The 23,872-nt window shown below is 45.3% G+C and overlaps 1 protein-coding gene across 1 annotated transcript; it reads right to left on the reverse strand.

Moving 5' to 3' along the window:
* Positions 1–5: 5 nt before the first annotated feature.
* Positions 6–16,264, reverse strand: ZNF212 (zinc finger protein 212). The gene is made up of 5 exons (XM_007184656.2): positions 16,129–16,264; positions 4,442–4,831; positions 4,183–4,309; positions 2,844–2,933; positions 6–2,041 (listed from the first exon to the last, which is right to left on the reverse strand). Exons 1-5 carry the CDS (start codon positions 16,150–16,152, stop codon positions 1,167–1,169), a joined length of 1,506 nt encoding a protein of 501 aa, XP_007184718.2. The 5' UTR covers positions 16,153–16,264; the 3' UTR covers positions 6–1,166.
* Between the last annotated feature and the right edge of the window lie 7,608 nt (positions 16,265–23,872).

Here is a 23,872-nt window from a genome sequence, read left to right on the forward strand (position 1 = left end):
TTGCTAGTAGTAAGTTTTATTCTAGGCAACTGCAAACATCAAAGGGGACATTCACATAGGACCCAGGAGCCCACTCTCATCTCCCCAAACAACAGTGGGGCAGGCATTCAACACTCCTGAGAGATGGGCATCTGTGTGCTTTTTTTCCATCATCTCAGGAATAGTCAATCCCAGAACTACTGTGGAAAGCGTGTGATCTGAACAACCTCAAGAAACAACTGGTATAATAAAAACCAACTCAAGTAACCACTGGTATAAGCTGAACAACCTTAAGTAAAAAGTAGTCTTCTACACTGGGAGGCTGCAGAACCGCAGCAAGGATGGGATGGAAGAGCAGAGAGAAACCCAAACTCAGAGAAGCAGGACCGTATCTCAGCTCCTTTACAGGACCCTTCATTCCCAGCAGGGGCTCTGGGGTCTAACCCTACTACTCTCCTCCTCTCGGTCAGGTAGCCCTATTCCGAGTGCCAAGGACCCACACAAGAGGGAGCCCAGCACTACGGCCCTGATCTCTGGCCTAACTGAAAGCGGGTGGGCTAAACGAGCCCCATAAATGATCCCCTCCCAGAGGGCAGGCCCAGTCCCCATGTTAGGAACAACTTCTACAACTCTGGAAATTTAAAAATTGTCAGACTTTTTTTTTTTAACCAACTAAAATCTAATTCCAAGAAAAAAGGTTCTTCAGAGCAGGGTAAGCAGTTCATTTAAATTATTTCTTCTACTTGTTATTAACAAGGAGATGACAAAAGAAGAGCAACGAGAGGGCTATGCTTCCACACGTCTCCTCGCTCCTTTGGCCCGACTCAACCCTCGGGAAGACCTGAATGCCGGGACGGGCCCTGGAACAGGCCACCAGCCCTGCGGGCTCAGAGAGCCAACCCCAGCCCACGACTATCAGCTCGGATGGGAAAAGCAGAGACTTGACAGTGCCACAGAGATGGCAAGCTCGGCAGCAGGGTAAAGGCAGCAGGAGAGGCCTGGACCCGACTCTTCCTCTTCCGCGGTTTTCAGGACAGCCTTTGGGCTCGGCCTGGCGCCTGGTCAAGGGAAAGCCAATCAAAGTGACTCCCCGCAGAAAGAAGTCAGTCCCTGATGCTACACTGTCTCTTCGGGGGGACAGTGCCAGCCCCCTCCGCCTCCCCCAGTCGGGCGAGGGGCTGGCACCCCTAAAGCAGGCCGTTGGGCCGTCCGGGCTCCAGGGCTGGCCCGCCCCGCTCCCGCTGGTGGATCTTCTGGTGCTGCAGGAGGTGCTGCTTCTGGACAAAGCTCTTCTCACACTCCGGGCAGCTGTAGGGCCGCTCGCCCGTGTGGATGCGCTGGTGCCGCACCAGGTCGGACGGGTGGCTGAAGCTCTTGCCGCAGTAACCACAGATGAGGGCGCTCCGGCTTTTCCTCCAAGGGATGTGGCCGGGCAGGGCGACCAGGCTGTTGGGTGAGAAGCGCTCCTGGACGCGGTGGCCGGCCCCGGGCCCCTCCTGCAGGTGGCAGCGCTGGTGGGTCAGCAGGCTCACCCTGCAGCTGAAGCTCCTCGTGCACACATCACACTGGTGCAGCTTCGCCTTCCGGGGCTGGGGCTTAAGCCGGGGCCGGGGCCGGGGCCGGGGCCGAAGGCTCTCCTCTGGCTCCGAGGCCGTGTAAGGCTCCCATCCTGAGTGGGTCCGCAGATGTGCGGCCAGCTGCTGCTTACAGCGGAAGATGGCCTCGCACTCGGAACATCCGTAGGGGCCAGCAGTGTCCCTTTTCAGCTTCAGGCCCTGCCCACACTGCTGACCCAGCTGCAGCTGCCTGTTAGACTTCTGCTTCGGGGGGCAGCCCAGAGTTCTGCCACCGCTAGGGTCTCTACTGCCCTCCATGGGCTCCTCTGGATTAGTGTCCCCGGGACCTGATTCCAAGAGGACAGAACGTCCCTGACCATCCCAGAGCTCAGGCTGCTCCGGGCTCAGGAAAGCGTGCTCTTCGGCAATGCCCGAGAACTCTCCAGGAAGATCCGCAGAGCCGTCCTGCGTGTACTGTATCTCCTGCTTGATCATAACCCCTTCCACTGCCAAGAGAAAGAAGAGCCACAAAAAAGATCACATTCTAGCACCTTCGGTTTTTTCAGAGCTGAACAAACATCTGTGAATTTCAGAAGGGCTCAAATCAAAGTACCCCAGGATCAAGGGAGTCAGGATAATTTGGAAGAGGATGAGACAGACTGGGCTGCAAGACCTGAAAGAGTAACCTATACTCAGGTAGAGACATACTGATCGGAAATCCGAACATGTCATTCTTACAGAACAGTCTTATAAATTCTCCAAGCTTGTCCACAAATTTGTATTCAACTCTGTGGAAAATGGTAAAATATACATAGGTAACACCTAAACTAATTTAAGTGTTACAGAGTGTTAAAATAATAAATGTGAATAATTTTAAAAAACCAAACAACTAAACCTATAGCTTAAAAATTCATGTATCCAGCTCTGTTCTTCCTGCATATTCCCCCCAAATTACCTGGTTTACAACGGTTTCTCCTGCCCCTTACCCAGTGAGCTTCACTCCTGAAGATCTGACCAACCCTATTCTCAATCTCCAGCGGGTTTTGACTAAGGCCTGTTAGACACTCTACACTGTCTGCAGGGCATACAGAAGTATGACACGGCCGTGAACCTCAGGGGCTCCACACAGCAGTTAAGGAGGTAAGATACACGTATAACAGGTGAACTGATGATAGTCATAAAGGACTTTAGAACAAATAAATGCCAGATGAGGTTACTGACCATCAGCGTTTGGCAGTTTAGCAGTGGGGCAGCTCCCTGCGGGCTGCAGGGAGCGGGCACGGGGTGGAGGATTCTGGAGCCACTCACCTGGGTGGACACCACGAGAGTCCTCCTCCTCCAAGTCACCCAGCATCTCCGTACCCAACTCCGCTTCTCCTTCTGTCTGGCCAAGCACCTCTGGGTTGGAAACGGCACAGTGTGAGCCCAGGAGAGAGTACTGGTCATTTGCCGATGAACAAGGTGACCAATGTCAAGGAGCTGATATTAAAACTTCAAAAGATTCAAAGTCACTTTCCCTTAGCAGTTTGGGACAATTAGAAAATTATGGCCAATTCGAGTGATCCATTCAGCTAACTGCTGCCTTCAACGCCCCTTCTCAGCCGCTTGAGGCGCAGGTGGTCAGGCTTCAGAGCCCACTGCTTTCCTTCCAACACCACCATTGCCACCCACAGACGTGGGCTCCTCTCCGGGTATCTAACTTCATCTGGGCTACAGCACTGCAAGGTAAGGTCAGCACCGCTATCCCCCACTATGACAGACAAGGAAACAGCCACGAGCAGAACACGTGACCCAGTCGAGGTCACAAAGTCCCATCTCTGACCCATTTGCTACTTCCCTCCCCCTCACTTCGCACCAGGCACGCTGGCCTTCTTGACAAGCCTCCACGGACCTAGGTTCTAAAAGATTTTGTCAACCAAACAAAATGCATTTATTATGTAATAGCCTATATTTTACATATAAAGATGTACATCTATCAATCGGCACTTCTCATCAACACAAAATGAACACTGGGACCACAAGGACCGTCTGTAATTCCAGGTAAACGCCAAGAAACAGTGTTTGGTGAGCCCATGCTGTCTGCCCATCCCAGGTAACAAAGGATTTCTTGTCAAGCAGTCCTAAGTATTAAAAGCAGCATGAGGAACCCTAGCCGTGTTATACTCTAAGGCACACGATGACATCTTATCTATTAGTAAATATTATCAAGAACTGACTGGGACTTCCCTGGTGGCGCAGTGGTTAAGACTCCAAGCTCCCAGTGCAGGGGGCCTGGGTTTGATCCCCGGTCAGGGAACTAGATCCCACATGCATGCTGCAACTAAGAGTTCACATGCCACAACTAAGGAGCCCGCCTGCCGCAACTAAGACCCGGTGCAACCAAATTAATTAACTAATTAATTAATTAAAAAAAAAAAAAGAACTGACTGCATGAACACAGAGAAGAAATACAAAATGAACAACACCAAGACCTTTCCAAAAGTCTTCATAAATTGAGGGCCTGGAGACTCCCATTTCTCAACCTGGCTGAGGCCAAGAGAGGATGCACAGCCCACTAGAATCACAGGTGCAGCCTGGCTCACAAGCTACTTGGCCAAGAATTGCAGGATGCCTGAGAGCGAGTTCTAGGGAGAAAACCGCTACTTACTTAGAGAGACCAGAGTCTCATAGTTGCTTTTCATCACGTTCGTGTACAGCTCCTTCTGCCAGTCCTCCAGGTTCTCCCACTCCTGCTCTGAAAAACAGACTCCATCATTTTCAAGTGACCTGGACACCTGAAATCACAAACGTCACACAGTGAGTGTCCCCTATCAAAGCCACGAAGGAAAAGCCAGCCACTGAGAATCTTCACTAACAAAGGGCTGGGCCCACCCCATCTGGTCTGACTCTCAAGCCTCGAGGCTAACCTTGGGGGCCTCGCCCTTGCTGCCCGGGGGGAGCCGCAGGACCCAGAAGTTCCTGTTCCTCAGCAGGTTCTCCACGTTCTCCAGCCGCCTCTGCAGCAGCCCGTACTCCTGCAGCAGGGTCCCCAGCACCGCCCACTTGCCCTCCAGCTGGTTCCCCAACTCCACGGCCGTCTTCTCGCAGTCGGCCAGCTTCTTCTCGGCCGTCCCCGTCCGGCCCTCCAGGCTCTGCAGCCGGGCGGCCTGGGACTCCATCTTCTTCTCCACAGCTTGAATAGCGGCCACCACTGTCCAGAGTGAGATATCTGTGGTCTGCAAATAGGAGCTTTTCTCTGGTGCTTGTGGGGGCAGCGTGGAGGAAGTCAAAGGGGTGGAGCGGCGCTTCCTCCTGTGCTGAAGAACCAGATACGGGGTCAGGCAGTCAGTGTCACTTCCAAACAACAGGTGAAAAAACACAATGGGTCCAGTGGGTCCAGGAGCGCTTACAGCACCTAGTTTCTACTTCTTTCCTTTTTTTTAAATTTAAAAAGCATGTGCAGGGCTTCCCTGGTGGCGCAGTGGTTAAGAATCCTCCTGCCAATGCAAGGGACACGGGTTCGAGCCCTGGCCCGGGAAGATCCCACATGCCGCGGAGCAACTAAGCCCGTGTGCCACAACTACAGAGCCTGCGCTCTAGAGCCCGCAAGCTACAACTACTGAGACCGTGTGCCACAACTACTGAAGCCCACGCGCCTAGAGCCCGTGCTCCGCAACAAGAGAAGCCACAACAGTAAGAAGCCCGCGCACCGCAACAAAGAGTAGCCCCGATCGCTGCAACTAGAGAAAGCCCGCACACAGCAACGAAGACCCAACACAGCCATAAATCAATCAATCAATCAATCAATCAATATATTTAAAAAAAAGATTAAGAGGCATATACCACTTAGTAAACTAATAAAAGCATGAAAAACATAAAAAAATAAAAATTAAAAGCAGGTGCTTTTACATTCTGATACTGCAAACTATACATCTATACTGTAACAAGAAAAAACTGAAAAGAAGAAAGAAAGAAAAATGTATGTAAAATACCACCATCCAGAAATAAGCTGTTGGAATTTTGGTGTATTTCCTATAAGTTTTTTTCATCTTTTAACTTACTTCGTTTTCAACAAAACTGCAATCATATTGTACATGTTTTGTTACCTGTGTTTCACTGTCAGCATATTCCGTAAGACTTTCCTGCATCAGTATTCATTTTTTAAGCCCATTTCTTTCTACTTGATATTTTGGACTATTTCTAATACTTTGCTATGATAAATGATGTAACTTACATCCACACTCAACTTCACATTCCTGCTTGACTTCGTAGTTGATCACGTCAGCCCTGCTAAAAACCTTTCAATGGCTCCCCACAATCAAGACAAAATTCCTTAGCAGGACCTACAAGACTCACCTCATTCATCTTTGCACCCTAGCAACTAGTATAGTGAAAACACCTACTAAATCCTTCATAAACATTTACTTAAATGACTTGACTAAGTCTTCGGACATTGTCCTTAGACTTCACATTTTTATGGTCTGTCCCTGACAGTAGAAAAATCACTGTGGCTGAACCTCAAAATTACTAAAACCAATACTTGGGAAGTCTTCCTGAACTGCCCTCTTGCTCCCACTGTCCCACTGCATGTTCATTTCAGTCCTAAACCCCTGAAACTTCATATTCTCAAGTGTAACAGCATACACTTGATTCAAGGCTGCTTCTCTAACCATAATGAGGACACTGAGAACAAGGCACTGAAAGGAAGTATCTTTGAAAGAACTGCTAGGGCCAGAGCTTATGGTCTGGAGAAAGAGGGGACAAGATGAAACCAACCAGCACAGAACTGAACACTTAAGTTTGGCCATGACCTACTCCAGTTAACCAACTCAGTTCATTATTGAGCATACGAGTCAAAAGCTTAAATATCCCCCTTAAAAAAGATTTAAAGAAAAGTTTAATGTAAAAGAAAAATACAAATGAAACAAAAAAAAATTAGATTGCTGGGTAAATTCATCTCATCACATGTTCTGCTTTTTAATAAAGCTGTTTTTTTGTTTTTTTAAAAAATTTTTATTTATTTATTTATTTATTTATGGCTGTGGTGGGTCTTCGTTTCTGTGCGAGGGCTTTCTCCAGTTGCAGCAAGCGGGGGCCACTCTTCATCGCAGTGTGCGGGCCTCTCACTATCGCGGCCTCTCTTGTTGCGGAGCACAGGCTCCAGATGCGCAGGCTCAGTAGTTGTGGCTCACGGGCTTAGTTGCTCCGCGGCATGTGGGATCTTCCCAGACCAGGGCTCGAACCCATGTCCCCTGCATTGGCAGGCAGATTCTCAACCACTGCGCCACCAGGGAAGCCCACATGTTCTGCTTTTAACTTTAAGGTCTCTAAGTCTCTAGTTTTTTTGGAATCTCCTCTTTCCTTTCTGTGGTCAGCACTGTGTTGCTTTCTAGCACTTTTTCCAAACAGGAAGGTGGGTTGGGATCTGAGCAGAGAAATAACATCCCTCCTCTTCCACATAGTCAAAGGCTAAAAAGAGCATGCAAGCCAAGGTTCCTCTTTTCTCTTGTTTTAAATTATCTATCATGACAGAAACAATTTGAATGTCCATCAACTGGTGAATGGATAAACAAACAAACTGTGTCCATTCATACGTTATGGGTTGAATTGTGTCTCCCCAAAAAGATATGTGGACGTCCTAACCCCTAGTACCTCACAATGTGATTTTACTTGGAGATAGTCTTTACCGAGTAATCAAGTTAAAATGAGGTCATGACGGTGGGCTCTAATCCAGTGTGACTGGTGTCCTAATAAAGAAGGAGAAATGCAGACAAACACATCGAGAGAGAGGAGACACTGTGACGGCACGTACAGGGAGAAGACACCACGGGAAGATGGGAGGCAGAGGTTGGAGTCATGCGGCAACACGTCAAGGAAACACCTGGCACCACCAGAAGCTAGGGGAGACGCATGGAACTGACTCTCCCTCACGGTCCTCGTAAGGAACCAACCCAGTGGACACCCTGATTTCAGACTTCTAGCCTCCGGAACTGTGAGACAATACATTTTTTGGTTAAGCCACCTAGTTGGTGGGATTTTTTTTACAGCAGCCCTAGGAAAGACATATCATATATCAGAATACTCCTCAGCAATAAAAAGGAACAAATTATTGAGACTTGTAACAACATGGATAAATATCAAAATCACTAGGCTGTGTGAAAGAAGCCAGACGCAAAATGCTACATACTGTATTCCATTTACGTAACATTGAGGAAAAGGCAAAACTATAGACACAAAACAGAGATCAGTGGTTGCCAGATGCTGGGACTGGGGGAAATTAATTACTTAGGAGTAATTTCTGGGATGATGACAATATTCTATAACTTGGTAATATGATGGCTACACATTTTTCAAAACTCACTTAACTACAGTTATGCCGAAGGAGTGAATTTTACTGTATGTAAATTATATCTCAGTAAACAGCACTCAGAATGTTAAGGAAGGAGAAAATATTAGCTATCATAAAAGATACCATAAACAAAGTCTAAAAACAAACAGGGAGAGAATATTTGTAAACAGGATATGAAGTGCAAAGAAAAGATAAACAACCCAAAGATACAACTGCAACTATAAATAATTTGTGAAAGTGGAAATGCAGGTGGTCAATAAGCCAATGAAAAGACAGCCACATTAGCAGTCATGAATGCAGATACAACCAAGTGAAACCACTTTTCACCCACGAGTTTGAGAAATATGAAAGAAAGGGACAGGAACATCATTCAGAGCTGACTATGACGTGGTAAAACTGGCACTTTCATAACACTCCTGGAAGGAATGAAAAATACTACAAACTTTGAGGAAAGCAAATATCCAGAAAGTCATTAAAAACCCTTTCACCTAGTAATACCACTATGGGAATCTTCAAAAATAAACGGCATTATTGTTTAGTGACATACATACAAAGATGATTACTGGCAACATTCTCTGGAATAGCCAAAACCTGGAAATAATCTAGATGTCTAATTTTTTTTTTTGGCCACGCCGCGTGGCTTGTGGTATCTTAGTTCCCCAACCAGGGATTAAACCCGGGCCACGGCAGTGAAAGCACCGAGTCCTAACCACTGGACCGCGAGGGAACGCTCTCTAGACGTCTATTAATAAGAGGACGGTTACGTAAATTATGGCACAACCGAAGACGATGTTGTACGACTGCTATAAAGAACGAGTTAGAGCTATATGTACGGTTTGGAAGACTGTTCATCACACATTGATAGGCTGTCAACTTTTAGGGAGATATATTTATTATGACTTCATTTTCCTAAAGAAGAGAAAAGATACGTGCATATGTTTCCACACACAGAAAGGTTTGGGAAGATATTCACCAAACTATACTAACACGAGTCAGCCTCAGGATATGAGAGAGAGGAATTTTAATCTTTGATTATAAACTATTGCTTGTTTGACTTTTTCAATAAACACGTATTCCTCCATAATTTTTTTTCTTAAATTCCATATATAAGAATATTCCTGAAGGTAGTGAGAAATTTTTTAAAAGTATACTTACACTGACTGTATTTCTAGATTTTCTGGGACAGTCCTGCTTGCATATTGTATCATAGTGTCAGATCATGTATCATACATTGGGCCTGCAGCCATGGTCTGAAACCCATTAAGTACAAGACACAGCCCCTGTTGTTAAGACACCTACAATCTGCTTGAGTAAAACACTAAACAATTAAATAATGCTCTAAAGTGATACTTGCTTAAGCTGGACTAGATGATGTTTAAGGTCACTTCTAACTCTGAGATACCATGACATTTTAATATTGAGTAATTAAAAAAAGAATATTTACATAATACATAAAATATATAAAGTAGTCACAACAAATCTCCACGTAACCACCACTCAGTTTAAAAAATTAATTAAAATTAAATATATATGTATATACACACATACACACACATATACACATGCACACAGCATACCTCGGAGATACTGTGGGTTCTTAAAGCAAGTATCACAATAAAGCAAGTCACATGAATTTTTTGGTTTTCTAGTACATAGAAAAAGTTATGGTTTACACTATTCTGTAGTCTAATGCAATGGCATTACGTCTAAAAAAAGTATATACCTTAAATAAAAAATTAAATTTTTTCAGCTAAAAAATGCTGACCATCATCTGAGCCTTCTTTCTGTAATATTAACATCAAAGTTCACAGATCACCATAACAAATATAATAACAATGAAAAAGTTCAAAATATTTTGAGAATTACCAAAATGTGACACAGAGACACGAAGTGAGCAAATATGTTGGGAAAATGGTGGATGACAGACTTGCTCAACACAGCGTTGCCACAAACCTTCAGTTTTTAAGAAACACAGTATCTACCAAGTGCAATAAAGCAAAGCACAATATAATGAGGTATGCCTGTGTGTGTATGTGTGTGTTTTATATATATCACCTTTACAGTCCTTTGTGCAACTCTCTGAAGTAACTACTATCCCAAATTTGGCTTTTACTATTAACTGCCCTTTTTTTTTTTTTTTTAAATGTTAGTTTGTTTTTTTTTTTTAATTTTATAGCTACTTTATTTATTTATTTATTTATTTTTGGCTGTGTTGGGTCTTCGGTTCGTGCGAGGGCTTTCTCTGGTTACGGCAAGTGGGGGCCACTCTTCATCGCGGTGCGCGGGCCTTTCACTATCGCGGCCCCTCCCGTTGCGGGGCACAGGCTCCAGACGCGCAGGCTCAGTAGCTGTGGCTCACGGGCCCAGCTGCTCCGTGGCATGTGGGATCTTCCCAGACCAGGGCTCGAACCCGTGTCCCCTGCATTAGCAGGCAGATTCTCAACCACTGCGCCACCAGGGAAGCCCTTAACTGCCCTTTTTCATGTTTGTTTTTTTTTTAACGTTTGTTTCCCAAAAAAATATATTCTTTTGGGGCTTCCCTGGTGGCGCAGTGGTTGAGAATCTGCCTGCCAGTGCAGAGGACACGGGTTCGAGCCCTGGTCTGGGAAGATCTCACATGCTGCAGAGCAACTGGGCCCGTGAGCCACAATTACTGAGCCTGTGCGTCTGGAGCCTGTGCTCCACAACAAGAGAGGCCGCGATAGTGAGAGGCCCGCGCACCGCGATGAAGAGTGGCCCCCGCTTGCCGCAACTGGAGAAAGCCCTCGCAGAGAAATGAAGACCCAACACAGCCATAAATAAAATAAATAAATAAATTTTTTTAAAAAAGTTAAGGATGTACCTCACATATCTTAAAAAATATATATATATTCTTTTAATTTTGCATGTTTTAGGATTTTATATGAACAAGTCGCTCTTCTACAACTCCTGGGAATAGCCTGTTGTTGCAGGTGGCTTTAATTAATTCATTTTCATTGCTGTATAATATTCCATCATGTGACTATACCACAGTTTATTTTTCTATTCCACTATTGATGTTTCCCCATCTCTGTCATTACAAGCAGTGCTATGATAAATAGAATTGTGTCTGGCTTCTAGTGGACATGGGCAAGTTTCCCAAGGGTATAGTCCTAGGAGGGGAATTGTTGGCTCATAGGGTATATACACATCCTGAACTTAAGCAGATACTGTCAAATGTTTTTCAAAGCAGTCATACCAATTTCATTCCTGTCAGAAGTCTGTAAGTATTCTGGCTGTTCCACAGCTTCATCAACATTTGTTACTGTCAAACTAAAATTTGTGTCCCTCTAGTAGATCTGAAATGATACCTCATCATGGTTTTAACCTGCATTTTCCTTGATTTTTAACAAGGGATAAGCATCTTTTTTATGTTTATTGGCCATTCAAACTTCCCCTTCAGTGCTGAAATCTTTAATCCATTTATCTTTTGGGTTATCTGACTTCTCATAGTATCTATGAGGTTGTCTCATACAATTTCTCTGTAAATTCTGTATACTAATCTTTATCAGTCATATGTGTTACAAATAACTTCCCTTATTTGTGCCTCATTTTAAAATTCTCTTTATTATCACTTGATTAAAAGTCCTTAGTTTTAATGTAGTTGAGTTTTATCAGTATTAATTCTTTTGTGGTTTGAACTTTTGTGTCAGGTGTAAAAAAAAATCTATATCCCACAATACTGTCTTCTAAACACTTGACAGTTTTGACTTTCACATTTAAGTATTTATCTCAACTAGAATTGAGACAGTATTTGTGTACAGTGCAAGCCTCGATTTTCATATGTAAAGTCAACAGATCTAATACTATATAATGAAAAATCCATCATTTACCCACTAATTTTTAATGCTATCTCTGTCATAAATCAAGTTTTCATACATACAGTCAGTCTGTTTCTGGCATCTCTGTTCTGTTCTATGGGTCAATTTTTCTACTGCTTTACCAAAATTACCATCTTAATGACCACAGCTTTTTGATAATTATTGATACAAGTCCCACCTCCTTATTTTACAGGAATATCTTGACTAATTTTGGCCTGTGGATAGTTTACAAGCTCGAAAGTTTTCATAAAAATATCTTTAGAGATTTTGTGTGGCACTGCATCAAATCCATAGATAAATTTGAGAAGTGACATCTTTAGGATAAAATGTTTCAATTCACACACACAGTATATACTCCTTTCGTAAGGTATTTTAAAATACCTTTTGGTATTTAAATATATTCCACAGGTATCTGTTCCAATCATCAATTGCTATATCATAAATAATTCCAAAATTTGTGGCTTAAGACAACAACATCTATTTTGTTCACGAATCTGCAATTAAAGGAGGGTTTGTCAGGGACAGTTTGTGTCTGCCCCACTCCATGTCAAGCAGAGCAAATCATAGGCATGTAGGTGCTGGAATCACCTGAAGAATCCCAAGCTACATGGAGAGGGATGTTGTTGGTGGTGATGGTGATGTTCTGTTCAACAACCCTACCTAAGGTCCCAGTCTACAGTCAGCATCAGCCACCAGAACACACTTTCATTTCTAATGGGGTATTTTTGCCTCCTCTCTTTTTTCATTAATCTCTCTGAACATTGAAATGATATATTGATATGTGGATAAAAAAAATTAGTATTATCCTCTATATCTGTGCTGTCCAATATAACAGCCACTAGAAACATGTGGATGCTTAAATTTAAATTAATTAAAATTAAATTAAAAATTCAGTTCCTCAGCTACTGAGCCACATTGCAAGTGCTCAAATAGCCACATGTACTTTGTAGCTACTATACTGAACAGGACAGAGAGAATATTTCCATCATCTCAGAAAGTACTATTGAATGCACTACACCCTTACTAGTTTTTTTCTGCTTGATAAAATACTAAGGTTGCGTTAAAATTTCTGTGATAATGAATTTTCCTTGTAGTTCTATCAATTTTTGTTTTACATATTTTGAGACAATATAATTAGGTGCACATAAGATTAGAAACGTCCTATCAGCCTGGTAAATTGAGTCTTTTACCATTATAAAAGTAGTAGTAGCCCTCTATCTCTAGCAATATTAATACAGTTAAGCCATTTTTCTTTTGATTAGTATTAGCCTGGTACATGTTTTCATATCCTGTTATATTCAACCAGTTCTATAGCTTTATCTTTCAGTTGTATCTCTTATAAGCCATTTGCTGAACTTTAACCAATCCTATCAATCTTTGCCTTTTAACTAGAACATTTAGTCCATTTACATTTATTGTAATTGTTTATTTATTTTTTTATTATTTTTACCTTTTTTGTGCTATTTATCCCATCTTCTTTCTTGCCTTCTTTTAGATGATTTTTTCTTATTCTATTATCCCCCCTTTTAAATTGTAAGCTATACAGCCAATTTCTAGTCTTTTAGCAACCATCCTAGAAATTACTTACAAAGACCTTTAAATATCTGAATTCTGATCATCTCTTCCTAATGTTTACATCAATGCTGCCATGTATTTTAATTCTGCCTTTGTTTTTAACCCACAAGAGATTATTACTGTTTTATTCAGCCAATAGTTGTTTAGATTTACCCATTTTAACGGATCATCATACTTTCTTACACTTTCACTTTCCACTTAAGATAATTTTCCTTGTATATCCTTTAGAACTTCCTTTAATGAGAGTATATTGGTAACAAATTGTCAGTTTTAGTTTGTCTGAAAATATTTTATTTTACCTTTTTTTTTGAAAGATACTTTTGCACAGCTTTAAAATATGGGATTACATAGTTATTTTCTTTTAGCACTTTGATGAAACCATTCTACTGTTGGCTGGCTTCCACTGTTGCTGAGAAGCTGAACCTCATCAGCCTTACAATGGTTCATTTGAAGTTAATCTTTTTTGTTTGGCTGCTTTTAAGAATTCTCTCTGCCTTGTATTCTGTACTTTCACTATTATGTGTAGGTAGAGATTTCTTTATGTTCATCCTGACTGGGATCTACGGGACTTCTAAGTATTAGTATTTGCATCAGTCCTACAATATCCTCAGCCATTAGCTATTCATCAAATATGTCCTCCAGCGCAGATTGTGTGTGTGTGCGTGTGTGTGTGTGTGTGTGTGTGTGTGTGTTTCCTACTGGAATTCCAATATGTTTTTCTTCTGGAATTGCAATATCTGAAATCTCTGAAGGTCTAATTTTGTTGCCCATTAATTTTACTGGCTTTTTCTCATAGTTTTTCATTGCTTTTTGGATAACTTTTTATTGTGAATTCATTTTTCTTGGAATTTTATCTGAGAATTATCTGAAGTCTGAGTTAAGTGTAGACTCCTCTGGAGAAGATCTGTGTTTATTTCTTATAGACGGCTGGAGGCTCTACTTTAAACTAAATTCTTGGCTTAAGGTTTCCCAGACACCAAGGTCATGTGAATTCAGGCAATAAACCCACTTGAGAGTCAACATGAATTCTCAAGGGGCACCTTGCACCCATCTCCCAGCACCAAGGTTTGACATGATTTTCTCTGCAATCACTCCTTGAGGGTAAGAGCTTACTTCCAGTTCACACTGAATGTTGCCTTTTGAAGTCTCAGTTTTATGAGACTGGAGTAGGAGGCGTCTTAGACTCCCCACCATAGGCTCTGAGTTTTGTCTTCTATTTTCCAGGCCCCTTGAGGTCATAAACACTACAGATGAATGTTCAGCAAATGCCCTCAAAGTTGGCTTCAGAACTCTGCTTACCTCTTAAGCACTCCATCTTTCACTTAGTCTTTGGGCTCCACGTATTCTTTACTAGCTACATTTCAAATATATTTGGTTTTCCCCCTCAGCATTTTTAGTTGTTTTCATCAGGGCACCCACTTGGCCATACTGTCAAATAAGAGGTACAGAATCTTCATCTGAAGATGAGAAAAGGAATATGCTTGAGGACAATTTAAATACGTTCTGCAATGACAGATCCATAAATTACTTAAAGCATAGTTGGGGATTCTGGAGGATCTTTAAGACTTCTTTTTAACAAGGTCTGTTGAAGACATGTAGGTAACCACACTGACCAGTCAAGAAGTACTCTGGAAATTAGTAACTTGTCCTCCTGCCTGACTTTAGCACTACAATTTGATCTTGGGGAAAAGGCAAGTCTTTGACTGGATCACCTTAACTTAAAGGAATCAAATGAGGTAAATATCGTGATATCATGAACATTTGTGTCTTGTTTCCATAACTTGTTGAAAGCAAACACTGTGTTAAGTCTTCCAATCCTTCCCCTCTTAGTTCTTACCCACTTTCTACAAGAACCAAATACAACGCAACCAGCTCATGGTCAGGTTTTCACTACAGGATCTCCTTAGCCCTCTACTCTCACAAAGGTCTCACATGATTTTGAAAGTGTTTCTAGATTGAGAAATGCTGCACTAAAAACCAATTAAACTCCATCTACCCTTCCTATAACAAATCATCTTGTATCATAAAAATAACCACCACTTTGTAATAATATGAGTGTCAGAGCTGCCAGAAACCTTAGAGATCGTCTAGTAACTAGTCCAACACTCTCAACTTACAGCTAAGGAAAAGAAGGCTTCAAGTGAACAAAGTTGCCTAAAATCACTAAAGTGGGCAGCTGAGAGCTGAGTTACGGCTGACACCTAGTTTCCCGACACCGTGCCCAAGCTCCGCGTCTTGCCATTGTCCCCTGAATGGGGACATTTGGGGAAGGGGAAGAGGGAAAGAGATCGACAGCTTCACAGACAAAAGCCAACAACTACACCGTGAGATAACACCTGTCCCAAGGAGAGGAAGCCCAGCCTAACTTCAACCTGCGGCTGCAACCCAGGGCAGAGTCTGTAGCAGGAGAGCACGGCAGATGGAACGAGGAAAACCCATCAGCCCGAGAACGAGCTGGTCACAGAGAGGCAGAGTCCTGGGGTCCCCGAAGCACCAGGCAATTTCACTGGCAGTGACGGGGACCCAGGGTTTCCAATCCGCGCCCCCTCGCCAGCCTGGAAACGGGCTCTCTTAGGTCGCGACGAAAACGTGTAGGGACGGTAGCAAATCCAAGAACATGAAACAAACCTCCGAGAAGTTTCTCGGCGAAGGCGCGTGGCACTGGGGCTGTGGCCCGACGCGGAGGAAACCGACAGGGGGAGGGCAGAGCTCTGGGGTTGCGCGAGGAGGTCGGCGTTGACCCACGCCAGCTGCGGACCACGGCCGCCCAGCCCCGCACCTCGAAGCCCCGCCCCGGCCGGGCTCCGCCGTCCCGAACGCGCCCTCGGGTCCGCGCCAGGAGGACTCTTACCCGAGCAGGCGCCGACTCCGCCATGGCTGCCAGTCGCCCCCCAACACCCGGGCCCCGCCTGATACGCCTCGGGGTGCGTGCGGGTCCGCTGGGCGCCCCGGACCCCTCCTCGAAGCTGCCCCCAGCGCCGTGTTGATACAAGGTGCATTATGGGAGTTCGGCCCTCCCGGGCCAATACCGGCGCCAGCCGCTCGTCCTCACTGCGCGGCATTCCCTTTGCGCCCCCATGCGGCAGGAGGGTGAACAGCACCTCGGCGCTCCGAGCCCGAGAGGGACAAAAGGACTCGGTGTTTCCCAGTCAAGTGCATGTTCGGAATTTAAGGCAAACCCATGGACCTTTTTGTGTCTTCTACGTGCCCAGCAGTAGGTGCTTTGAGGGATTCAAAAAAGTATAAAACTCAGACTTTGCTCTGAGGGAAGAACGTGTAATCTGGTTGGGGAAAAGAGATACGGTCCCAAATGGTAAGCAGTTTTATTCCAAAAGTACACCTGTTATTTCTCTTTTTAGAAACTAGAAATACACTTCTCATATCAGCAGTGGGTTAGGTGCCCAGGCCAACCCCCTGAAGTTTATCAATGATAGTAATCATGCCTTGGAAAATCCAAGATAGCCCTGATTTCATACCCAGCCCACACGCTACACGTTAAACCATGCATTCTGCGTTTTGGATTGAAAAACATGGTTGTCTTACCATTTGAGTACGCAACACACAACACTAATGCAACCGTAATTATGTAATTTGTGCCACATTGTCTCTATAGAGACAGGCGATGAATTTCCACTTCGAATGATAGGCATGAAGCAGTTCCCCTGAGAGCTAAACTCTTAAGATCAACAGGAAAGTATGTTCACCTGACTGGCTCCTTCTTAGTGTGCAGGGCTCAGTTCAGACTTTACCTCCTCCGAGAGACATTCCCTGTCCACCCTGTCTACAGCCCAACACCCTCCTCCATCCCAACACTCAATCCTGTTATCCTACTCGAAATTTTTCATAGCATTTATCACTATCTGAAATAACCTCATTTTTTCCATTAGTTTGCATAGTAAGTATGTTTCACTAAAATATCTCCACTGTTATCCTCCATTTCTTGCACACAGAAATGCTCATGAATATTTTTGGGTGATTGAATGGTGAATCAGAAGGTAAGGATAGGAAAAGTCAGCTCCAAGAGAAGGCATGATGTCCAGGGAAACCAGACTGACAGGGGATTGGTTGAATCATTAATACACCTAAAGAAAAAATGGGACGGGCTGAGAAAATTAGTCAGCCTTGGAGATATGTCTCAGGCCAAATTAGTCAGCCTTGGAGATATGTCTCAGGCCAACAAAAACTTACTGTCAGATACAGAAAAAAAAAAGTATCATGATTGTGGAGGCAGACATATCAGGACAAAGGATACTGAGGTCATTAAACGGTTCAGTTATAGAGCTCACGCTCTCTATTCTGTTTCTATGTCCACCAGGCAAACTTTTGATGATGCAGGTTCCCGTGTAGCTTCTGGGAGACAACATGCAGGTCAGACTGATGCAAATGTCCAGACCACCCCTGGAAATTATTAAACTGATGCTCTGGCTTATCCATCAGGCTCTGAGAGTCAGCATGATTTAGCATCCCTGCCTGGAACTCTGGAAAAATATTTAGGTCAAATTCCCAATGTGCAAGGGAGGTAGCACCAGGTGCTGGTTTACAGTCTCACGGGCTTGCAGAGATGGTGCAGTGATTTAGCAAGTGGGCTGAGGAGTGAGATCATCTGGGTCCTTAGCCCAGCGCTGCCACTTACTAGATGTGGACCTTGGGCAAGTCATGAACTTATCAGCACCTCCATGACCTCATTATTAGTGAGGAATAATAGTAGCACGTATCTCATAGAGTTATTGTGCAGATTACGTGAGTTAGTTCAAATCAAGTGCTTAGAACAGTGCCTGTCACAGGTTAGGAGCTCAAGAAGCACTCCCGATCCCTATTACTCATTGCAAGATAACAGATGTAAGTAAGGTGCTTGTGCAGCTGAATGCCTAACACATAGCAAGCACTCAGTAACAAGCAATTTCTCATTTTGGTTTGTTTTTGCTTTGGCAAGGTCCAAGCCTTGAACTGCAATGAATTCACCCAGATAAATGTCACCTTGTTGCATCTCTTAGATGCCACCCATTTGTCCTTTCCCAATGACACTCAAATCTTGACACATGCCTTTAAATAAACTTAAATGCAGTTCACAATTATTCCCATTGGTGGCAGTGGTATTAGAGGAATGAAGGAACTATACTCTTAGTACTTGTATCCTGTCATCTCCACATCTGTACACTATGGACGTAACATGCAGAGCTGAGAGCAAGCTTAGACATCATCTTACCCAAACCCTCATTTTCAGTGACAGAAAAAAAGTATTCTTTGAATCACAAATCATATAAAGTTTAATAACGCTTTAAAATATTTATCTTGTCCCTTTAATTTTCTATCATATGATTTAGAGCATACATATTAACACATTTATGTACATATATGTATGCCCAAACACTTTTTTTAACTCAAGAAAGTTTATAGACCACAGCTTTGAGATGCTTTCTAGTCTGTTCCCCTTACTATCCTGCAAGTCTCTAGATGGCAGGGACCATGTCTTTTGTGCTCCGCTCCCATCAATAACCCCCTGGGGAGCATGTTCCACTCAGCTTCTGGGTCAGTGAGAACCCCAGAATGAACACTCCTTGGCTCAAGCTGACCCCCGACCCCCACTGTATATATGTATGTAGTAGGTACCTGTTAACCTTGTCAGCCTAGCACTTCTCCCTTCCTCTGGGCATATATATACCTCCTTCCCTTTGGGGATGGCTCCTTCTGGGCTCTAGCCGTGTAATTCAAATGGATGCTGCCATCTTGTTCCATGACAATTCCAGCCTGGTCACAGTGACTGAAAAGCAGGCATCTGACTCAAGCCAGCCCAATCATAGCACCCCAGCCTCCTGGCCACAGTAGTTGAGCCAGTGGTGGGCATAGGACTTAAGCTCTTCCCTTGGATTCTTCTACTGGAGCTGAGGGAACAGGTTAATTTTCTCTCTGGTGAAGCTGTAGCTGTAGATGTGAGTCAGGAATAGTCTTGTCCCGCATTTTTTTTTTGGAGTAAGTTAATTTGAAAGAATGAGCCCAACACACAGAAAGGAGAAGAGATGACACATTTTTGTCTCTGCCCATGATTGGTTATTCAAATGTTCCTTTGAGTCCGTGAATGATGCAGGTTCCTTCCAGAAACTTCCCCTTTCCTCGTGGTTGGCCAGTCAGCCTCAGGTAGGGGAACTGGGTGTCTGGGTGACAAGGAGATTTTTTACTGCACAGCCTTTTACCCATTTTGAATGTATCAGACTTGTGCAGATGGGAATTCCCTGGCGGTCCAGTGGTTAAGACTCGGCGCTTCCACTGCAGGGGGCGCGGGTTCGATCCCTGGACTGTGAACTAGGATCCCGCATGCCGCACAGCGCGGCCAAAAACACCCAAACAAACAAAAAACAGGATTTAAAAACAAAAAACAAAAACTAGTGCAGAGTTCTTTTTAGGGAGAGAAAAGTGTTTTGTTTAGCAAAAGAGTTTTGTTGGCCATTTTAATTGTGGAAAAATAGGCTCCCGGGCAGGGCTTGGAAGGCAGAAGGTGAGCAAAGATAAAACTAAATTGCTCTCCAGAGTAAATTGGGATTTGGGGGTTTCCCTGGGGAGTGAGGGACCGGAGAAGGGGAAGGGGAGCTTCTCTTCAGAGGCTGGCAAGGTCCTGCGCTAGGCTGAGATGAGACCCTCTCTATGAACTTCAAAATATGAAAGTCTACTATGCGTAAGTGTCTTACCTGGGGAAGGCAAAGAAAAGGCGCAGAGCTCCACCGTCTGGGTTAACGCAGACCTGAGAGGCAAGACCAGCAGTGTGAAGGCAGATATATGTGAATTGGGGAGTCCAGAAAGCACGCAGTAACTAAGGAAAATAAACCTCTCCTCATGCCCAGATCCTTGAGATGGGGGGCAGGGACGCTGGTTTTGACACTATATGCTGGGGACTCAAGCCCCTTTACCATTAAAGGATATCGATCCCATTGGGACGAAGGTGTGGGGACACCCGGGTAAACAACGCTGGCTTACACTTCTAAGACTGGATATAGGCTCTCTCCTGACTCTTTAAAAAACAAACAAACAAACACTTTTTAAAAAATATATTTATTTATTTTGGCTGTGTTCAGTCTTTGTTGCTGCGCGTGGGCTTTCTCTAGTTGCAGCGAGCGGGGGCTACTCTTCGTTGCGGTGCGCAGGCTTCTCATTGCAGTGGTTTCTCTTGTTGCAGAGCCCAGGCTCTAGGTGCGCAGGCTTCAGTAGTTGGAGCACGCAGGCTCAGTAGTTGTGGCTCACGGGCTCTAGGACTCAGGCTCAGTAGTTGTGGCGCACAGGCTTAGTTGCTCCGCGGCATGTGGGATCTTCCCAGACCAGGGATTGAACACATGTCCCCTGCATTGGCAGGCGGATTCTTAACCACCGTGCCAACAGGGAAGTCCCTCCCTGTACTCTTAAATGGGAGTCTTCTTTTATAATAGGAGATAGTAAGCCTATAGCGATTATAATGCTGAGGAATGATATGAGTTTAAAATATGTCTAAGGAGGTTTGAGCAGAGGTTCTCAGCCTTTAGCGCACACTGCCAGCATCTCACTAGGAGATTTATAGACCTACGGGAACCTCGCTAGACGGGGTAGGGGGATGTGAGATTCTTATATCCAGGACCCCTCTTCTCGAGAATAACCATTTTAGAGATGTCCCTCCATGATGGCTCCCTAGTGAGTCAGTGTTGGATGGAATGACGGCCATGGCCTCCCCCAAACTATTAGGGTCCCAGGATGATAAAATGCTGTTACATGTTTTTCTAACAGTAACAAACCTATGGGCCAACACTGTAAAGCACAGACACAGGCTGGCTCATCTTGCACCTGGTGTGTTTACTCATTTCTCCTTTACCCTCTGCCATCACCCAATATTCCGGGACCAGAGCTCAGAGAGCCAGTTATAGCGCCCAAATCCTTGATGGTGAGATAACTTTGTCCACCTGTGGCTCTTCATTTTCAGTGGCGTCTAGCTTAAACTTGCTGTCTCAAGACTTTCTCTCTGAGGAAGCTATGCACTGTTTCTAAGGACTTCTAAGAGGGGATGAGGGTGTCTGTGGGACAGCAGATCGCAGGCTAACTGGCAGCCTGTCTGTGGAAGAGTCTTGGCACTAAAGGCCCTCCATGGCCCGGCCACGACTCACCTTGCGTCTACGTCACCTACAACTTTATACATCCCGGCTCTAGCCAGGCCAGTCTCCTGCCTTACTGCCCCAGTTCCTACCTCCCCGACATGTTCCATCCTCATCCCACTTTGCCTCTCCCTCCTTCCCCTGCTCCATTCAATGCATCCTTTAAGCCCCGACTCCTCCAGGTCTAAAGGACATAGAAGCTCTTAGCAGTGGATGCTTCTCAACAGGAATCTGGTAGGAAAGAGTTTTACTCATTATTTTTTTAAACCGATTTTTACTGCATGCATTAATCTTTTAATTAAAATACTTTTAATTAACACATTATCGGAAGGAAAATAAAAATCCACCCCCAAAGTAGGACCGCCATCCTGCTTCGGTAAGCGGACTGCAGGGTCCACACTGAGTGTCACCACCTTTGCTCAGCTCGGGGGGGCCGTCAGAGCTCACTCTAGGTCTCCCCCAGGGGCTGGTGCTGGAGGCTGGGTTGACTTGTGGCATAACCGAGGGGCACTTGGTGCGTGGGGTCCACCAGACTAGGACGCAAGAAACCAGAAACTTGGCCTTGGCTCTCTCACTCATCCGTCACTAAACCTCTTTGGGAATCAGCTCCTCGAAGGTAAAATAAAGGGACAGACTCGAGCTGTGGGCTCAAATGTTTCAAACCCATGTCTCAGTAGGGATTTCTCCCCCTCCTTCATTCTCTTAACAGCCCAAAGAAGCAACAAACAAACAAACAAAAAACCCTGTTGGCCTTACTTCCCATAATTTAGGTTATGAAAATGTTGATTTTCTCCACGTGCTTTTGAAAAGCATAATACTGCTGCCTCCCAACCAGTACAATGGACTAGAGGGTCCCCTTCTGCGCCAACAAAACTCCATTGAGCTTGTCTATATTTAGCTTCTCATTTTCTTAAGATTTGCCTCCTTCAAAAAGCAGAATAAAGGGGGGGAAAAAAATCCCAGTTAGCTGGATTCCAGTTCATTGAGGGTTTACTGTACGAAGCCACGCTGGAGAGCACTCCGGGCCTTGTGAACATGCAGTCTGCAATCTGGACACCTTTTATTTAATTTCAAGAATTCCCTTTGCACGGCAAAAAGGGGTCTGAGGAAAGCAGAGCGGCACAGATGAGGGGAAGGGCAGAAGCAGAGCGCTCACACATGTGCTCCCCAGCTGGGAGAGAAGTGGGATCGATGGCAGGAGCGGAAGTCATTCTTGACACAAACAAGGGTCCTGGGGCGTGCCACCCCACCCCAGTGCCTGGCCATGCAAGATGCAGAACTGGAGGCTGTGGCCCATCAGGACCACAGAGCAGATGTACTGACACGGGGAGTCCTCTGGGCGCCTCCCGAGGCGCCTGCAGGGTCTGGAGCAGAGGAGGGTCTGTGTCCATGTCCACGAGCATGGTCGGTTAACAGACAGCACCAGTTGGGAGGCTCAGGGCAGGAGAGAGACTGAGGCTCTCGGATGCTAGCACCTACTGGCCCCGGCCCTCCTGGGAAGAGACTCACTTCCTCGATGGCTGCTCTCGCAGCAAGAGCCTCTCCCTCACCCCTGTGCCCTGGGAAACGAATAAATCATCAGGATGAGGTCTGAGCCAGGGTGCTAGCTGCCTCTGGAGGGCCGGGTCACTGCTGTGCAGTGGAAGGATGCTGCTGCACCAGGTAGAGGGACTGGAGGCGGGAGGGACAGGCCGGGGGCCCTCCCGCCCGCCCAGCGGTGCCCACACAGGAAGAACCTTCTGGAAGCACAACCCCGGGCATTTTCTAGTCAATCTATTCCCCATTCCCAGTAACCCCACGAGTTGGCCCCTGTTGCTTCTGATTATTTTTGGTGGGTCAGGGGAAAGAGAGACGAGAGAGACCAGGCCGGGGAGGTCTCTCACATGCCAGAGGTAGGCAGTGTGTGTGGTGGGGACACTGCGCTGGGGGAGGGCTCTGGTCCCAGCCCTGCCACTCTCTTCTGTGTGATCTCGGGCATACCATCTCACCTGTGTCTCACTTTCCTCAGCTATCAAGTCAGGAAAATCCTACCCCACATACCTCAGAGGGATAGGCTAAGGGTGAAAATAGATAACGGATAGAAAACGTGTTTAAAAAAGTATAAAGCGCTATTCAAACGCGAGGCAGTGTTGTCATCCCGGAGATCCATCCCTTAGCACGTCCCTCCTCTCACTGGGACACCTTCGCTTCCTTTTTTAGGGTCTCTTAACTTTAGGACCTATTCCTTTATCTCAGAAGGGTTCCGAGACTCCCTGGTGGCTTCCCCTGATCACAATCTGTGACCCTAGAGGCCCAATGGGCACGCTAGGTGTCTGAGGGGGGGTGCCGGAAGAGGGACCTCCCCGCTGTCCTTCCGGCACCTTCCCTGCGCCGGCCCCCTTGGTCCACCCTATGAGAAGGGCTGGGCTGTCCGTTCAGGCCGGACAGGTCTAGGGGACCCCTGCCCCACACTCAGGGGACCCCGTCTGGAGTGCAATTCCTGTTCCC

Source organism: Balaenoptera acutorostrata, chromosome 7 (assembly GCF_949987535.1).
Source record: "Balaenoptera acutorostrata chromosome 7, mBalAcu1.1, whole genome shotgun sequence".
Taxonomy (NCBI): domain Eukaryota; kingdom Metazoa; phylum Chordata; class Mammalia; order Artiodactyla; family Balaenopteridae; genus Balaenoptera; species Balaenoptera acutorostrata.